General features: G+C 40.2%; 1 protein-coding gene across 1 annotated transcript in view; it reads left to right on the top strand.

The window, feature by feature from the left end:
* The window catches only part of LOC109860108 (metabotropic glutamate receptor 2-like), an 84627-nt gene that overhangs the window by 66294 nt on the left and 12358 nt on the right, over positions 1-5975 (top strand). The window contains exons 4-9 of the mRNA XM_020438976.1: positions 538-682; positions 3272-3523; positions 4039-4222; positions 4341-4447; positions 5446-5595; positions 5734-5867. Of these exons, the coding sequence (XP_020294565.1) occupies positions 538-682; positions 3272-3523; positions 4039-4222; positions 4341-4447; positions 5446-5595; positions 5734-5867 (972 nt within the window). The remainder of the gene's footprint in view (positions 1-537; positions 683-3271; positions 3524-4038; positions 4223-4340; positions 4448-5445; positions 5596-5733; positions 5868-5975) is intronic.

Below are 5975 nucleotides of genomic sequence, written 5' to 3'. Positions count from 1 at the left end.
ATATTATTATATAATACTATATTATATTTATATAATATCATATAATATTATATACATATAAAAAACAACTTTCTTAAAGAAAAGTAATATAGTTTTACACAATAACAGTTTTATCTCGAGTCGATGCGAGATTATGCTCGGTGGAAGATCGTTAAGGACTCGTTTCGTGAACTCTTATTGAACGCGATACTTCGCCGAGAAACAGAGTTGCATTATTTTTCTTGAGGACGCGAAGACGCGTCAACGCGCGACGATCTTTGTTGTCTTGATCTTTTGCACAGTCTATCAAAAAATACGGTGAGTATTCTTTTGGAGGGGTTGCTTTTTATTTTTAAGTCTGTATTTTTCTATTATAAAGTACGTTTCTCCGCGTTCTTCCATTCATTCTTGTACGATTTCTCTCCTTCTCTTCTTCCTCAAAGATCTTAAAGCAGCAGCGAGCGACGAATGCCACGCGAGCTCGCGCTAGATGTGCCCCGGCGCATTGTTAAAAACGTTCTCTTCGAGAAAATGCATCTGTTTCTGTCTCGCTTGCAGGCCTTCGAGGAACTCGAGGAACTGCTGGGAAAAAATAACATATGTATCGCCGTCAAAGAGAAACTGGTGAAGGATTCCGGCGTCGCCGAAGAAAGCGTCTACAACAACATAGTCTGGAAACTGCTGACAAAACCACGAGCAAAAGGTAAAATAAAAGCCGGTTCTTATCCCGTAAAACAAAGCTAAATAATAATCCACAAGCATTACCGTCTTTTTATTTGTTTAAAAGCACACCACACGTATGTAGCTACGAAAATTTTTTAAGAGTATTTTTTTTAGACTTTTTATTTTATCTCTCGAATATGGTCTCTTCTCCTCTTATTTCACTGCATTTTTCGTAAAATAAAAGTGTTTTTATTCTGAAAGAAAAACACGGTTCGCGCTCGAGAACTTTTAGATCTTACTACGTGCATGTCGGCTGCACATATGCAGCTTGTCTGTGTGTGTGTGTGTGTGTGTGTGTATACACACGCGTTTGTAATATACGATTCTTGATGCGTTTAGAGATTGTTCAATCGTAATCAATTATTCCGCGCGCGCTCTACGACGAGACTTTCATTAAAAAAGATTCAGGTTTAAAATATTATCGGATCTTCTCGCGCACACACATTGGCAATCAGTTCATACAAAACTTTTATTTTCTCTCTCTCTCTCTCTTTCTCTCTCTTTGTGTCTGTCTCTTTCTAACTCATACGACATACAAAACGATAATCAAGTCTCGGGAGAGACAATTGTGAAATCGTATCGTTCAACGGCAAAGACTCCGATTCCCTTCGATTCGCCTGAGTGACGAAACAGGCTCATTATCGAAATGGAAATGCCAAATGGAAACGCGACTCGTTCCAGACGGCACTTTGTCAAATGCAATCGGAAACTTGCTGAAAATCTCCAGAACTCGACCGAGAACTCCTCAATCTACTCCCGTCAGAATACCTTTTACGTGCGACACGAGCGAACGACTCTAAATCTCTCTCCCAGCTTTTTCTTTATATACAAGTCGAACGGATATCAAGCGCGGAGTTTGACGTATAGCTTTAATCGAATCGTTCGCGCGCATCCTGCCATCCATTAAGCGTACCACAAAGCACTTTGCACTTTGCGCGCACGCGGGAAATTAAACCATCTCCATATCATTCCCCGAGTTTGAACTCAGGAAATATGGCATTGGCACACGCGCATTTGCATTTTATTTATATATATATATATATATATATTTATACACCAATAGAAATAACGCTCGCTATTTCTCAATTAATATCAATATTCATGAGTTTCCGGTGAAAAATAAAACGCACGCCAAACGTATAAAGACATTGCGATAAATATCAATTTTTACATAATAAGCTTATCTATAAACAATCGTTTCACGTTTTAACAAATGTTGAAAAAAAAAAATAAAAAATAAAAACAATAAACGAGCATAACGTACGTCGTGTTTGTGGCGATAAAAATATCGACGCACGTACCGTTAATAAAATATCGAAAGCCTCTTCGATTTCGCTCGCGTTTCGTGAGGAAATTCGAATACGATACAATGCACACAGAACGGAACGCGCGCGCGCGGCGGAGGAACGAGAGCGAGCGTATATACGTTTCTATTTCCGTCGGTATGAAATGAGAAATGGACTAGAGCGAAAATGTCTGTAAGGCGCACGTATAAAAATTATGATGTTGTCAGATAACTCTTACTGGATATCGCAGTAAAATAACATAAGAAAGAAAAGCATATAGTTTAACGGCATAACGCTCTCTGCGCACTTCGAAATGGTAATCTTGTTTCAGAACAATGGAATTTGCTACCTTTCGTGGAGGAATAAACAGATATTTCATCTGCTTAAGCTACTCGGAATCTGGAAGTTTCTTTGCAATTTTTAGAATCTCCTTTGACATTTGATTAATATTCCGAACATTTTTAGGCAACGAACAGAAAAGTTTTAGAAAATAAATGTTTGAGTTTTGCAGAGAAAAACATATTAAAAATTTAGAAGGAAAAGAAAAAAAACACACAGAGAGAGAGAAAGAGAATAAAAATATCTCCAACAAAAAAGCTTGTATAAAATAGTGTTTGATAGAAAATACGTTTTGCACCAGTGCGGTATAGAAATTTTTCTGCGTCCAATTTTAGCTTATCAGCAATAAAAAACATACAGTTGCCAAGAAGTTTGCATTCACATTTTTTTTTAATGCAAACTCTTTTCTTCCATTGGCCGAAATTTATGCAAGAGAAGCAGATATTTAACTTCTCCAACATAAAAAATGATTGTGTATCTATCAACTCTGACGAGCGAATGATATTTCGCGATAAATATCTTATGCAGAATTTCCTTCGTGCACGTACACTTGTGTGTGCCCCTTTGTATCCAGTCGATCTCAAATCCGTGAGGGGCCGACCTAACGCTTTCACTCACGATTTTCCTTGCCCATTTTCTCTTGCCCAAAATCCTATATAATCTTGATTCCCGTAGGAATCAAGAAAGGTTCCGACCGCGATATATGAAGATTTCATTGACACTTTTTCAATAAAAAAAAACTGGAGGAAGGCTTTTTCTCGAGCAAACGAATTTCCGGAACATGTAGCGTGTTGTACAATCGGCAAAATAAATCGTTTAGGTGAAAACTTTGGCGCGATAATAATAATAAAGTTGAGAGAATGTGTTACACACATCCACCTGCGGCTACAGCCGCCAACGCGAAATTTTCACGAGGGCAAAATTCCAGCCTGCATCGCTTTCAGGTTGCATCATCTTCGGATCCGATCAAGAAGTGGCCGAATTGATGAGAGCGGTCAGACGGTGTAATGCGACCGGTACTTTTTCCTGGATCGGCAGCGATGGATGGAGCGCCAGGAGACTAGTGAGCGACGGTAACGAGCCGGAAGTCGAGGGCACTTTGTCAGTTCAGCCCCAGGCGAATCCTATCAAGGGCTTCAAGGAGTACTTCCTCAACTTGACCGTCGACAACAATCGGAGGAACCCGTGGTTCGTCGGTAAGCGTCCCGTCTATAAAGGCCGAACAATTGCAGCGAAACTCGCTTTGAGCGAATTCTGATTTTGCGAGACGATCACAAATGCGTGTCGGGCGTGTATATGCGTGTGCGTATGCGCGCGCAGTTACGATTGTTTATAATAAGAAACCAGACTTTGTTCTCTCAATATATGCCGACAAACTTTCTAGCACACAAAAGCGGGCTTACCGAAGTTTAACGTCTGTATTAGCGCGTTTATTGTCGTTTGACCGCCAAGCGAACGATCGATGTAGCGCTTCTAGCTAAGAGCTACTAACAGGCCCGCGTTTGTATTTTTTATTTATTTCTCATTCAACGAGTATTGCGCAATATTTTTATTCGCTCTCAGAATGAAACGCAAATTTATTCTCGTTACCGAGGTTTTAACAATGTAAGCGACCGTCTCGTTTCTTGCTGAGTTTGCACTTGACTCCGATATCGCAATCAGATCCCAGTGCAAGAGGAAACGAAAGAAAAACAGAGGTTCTTTATTGTAGAATTCTGGGAAGATCACTTTAAGTGCCGATATCCGGACTCGACCACGACTCCGTACAACAAGAAATATACAAATGCTTGCACCAAGAAGGAACGTCTCACGAAAAATGATACGAAAAATGACTTTTTTGAGGATCAATTGCAGTTCGTTTCCGACGCGGTGATGGCGTTCGCGTACGCTTTCCGGTAATTGGAATTAGATATCTGTCAGTTTTTTTTTTCTTTCAAACATCACAGATTTTATTCCTCTCTCGCCGACACACATTTGACAAAGGAATCCTGGAAACAAATTATTCTTTCTCAGAGACATGCACCGCGATCTCTGCTACGGAAAGCCGGGTTTGTGCGACGCGATGAAACCAACGAAGGGAACGAAGCTTCTGCAGTATCTGCGCAAGGTGGATTTTGAGGGTAAGCTGACAAGGCAATTCTGAAAGGGGTTGCGAGACGTGCGAATATAACCGATCTCTTGCGAGCGATTTTAGTCGTTTATGAGGGAATATTATCGAGAGTAGAAATGCGATGGTCATCGTTTCTGTTGACGTAGTTGTTTGCATAAGAAATTCACATAAAATAACATTTTACGATGAATCCACGTAACAGCACAAATGTATCAGGATGGGGTTTTTATTTTCGACTTTTGAATTTTTTTCGCGACACCTTCTAGAATGATTCCAATTGCTAAAAAAAAATTAATCTGTGAAAAAGTTCAGCCCGATCGATTTTATTTGATAATCTTTTATAACTTACTGATTATACCGAAAAACATGTTAAACAAAAATTGTAGACAAGAAATATATAAGGCCTTACGAGCCATTCGCAGGATGTTTGTGCGGAAACTGTGCGTGTATATATATATATACACATGTAACAAATTCTACTTATAAAAATTTTTACAAGTGACTGTTTTTTGAATTGAAATCTCAATTCTTAAATTCATACGGGATGCTGGATTTGCATCTTACATATGAAAGACCCCGGATATCCCCCTAACTAATTTTAAAATATTGCGAAAAAAACTCCTCGGCCAGGAGTCGAACCTGGAATCTCCGGCTTTCCGTGCCATCGCAAAAATTGTAGATCTGTGTCAGAAGTTTTTATCATCTATTACTTTTTTTCGTACGATGACTAACGATAAAATGGATTCATTGTGTGTTTAAATAATTTGTTTAATTTTTAATGGCTAAAGGGACTCCTTTTTCCCTTATCCGATCGGGCTGAACTCTTTCACAGATTATTTTTTTTAGCAATTGGAGCCATTCACGGAGGTGTCGTGAAAACAATTCAAAAAAACTTTTCATCAGGAGTAAATAAGAGCCAACTCTAATGAGGAGCCTGTATTTCTATCTTTTATTTATTATCTTTACCCGTGATTAGCTCATTAAGGTGATCGAACGACTGCGTTTAAGGTCTAAGCGGTGACAAGTTTAGATTCGACAAGAACGGCGACGGACCCGCGCGATACAACATCATACATTTCAAGCAAACCACGGAGGGCAAGTACGAGTGGATCCGTGTCGGTAAATATCTGGAGGGCGAGCTTCGACTGAACACATCCGGTAAGTCCTTCATGTTTTGATGTGTGGTGTTCCCGCGTCTCTTTATACGTGTTCGGCGTGTCTACTTACGAACGCAGCGTTAATCCCGTATAATATTCTGCGTCGTCGCGCAATCCCGCGCGTGTGTATTTGTTCCAGAAATCCAATTTAAGCTCGGACATCCGCAAACGCCAGAAAGTGTGTGCTCCTTACCCTGCGAGCTCGGCCAGGCGAAGAAGTACGTCGAGGGCGAAAGATGCTGCTGGCACTGCTTTAATTGCACTCAATATCAGGTACAGTGAGCGACGGGTGTATCGTCGGGTAATTAACTGCCGCTTCCTCTTTCTCTCTCTCTCTCTCTCTCTCTCTCTCTCTCTCTCTCTCTCTCTCTCTCTCTCTCT

Source organism: Pseudomyrmex gracilis, unplaced genomic scaffold (assembly GCF_002006095.1).
Source record: "Pseudomyrmex gracilis isolate BER0280 unplaced genomic scaffold, ASM200609v1 scaffold_330, whole genome shotgun sequence".
NCBI classification, from domain to species: Eukaryota; Metazoa; Arthropoda; class Insecta; order Hymenoptera; family Formicidae; genus Pseudomyrmex; species Pseudomyrmex gracilis.
The sequence above is the reverse complement of the archived record's forward strand: the minus strand, read 5'-3'. Positions and strand labels throughout refer to the sequence as shown.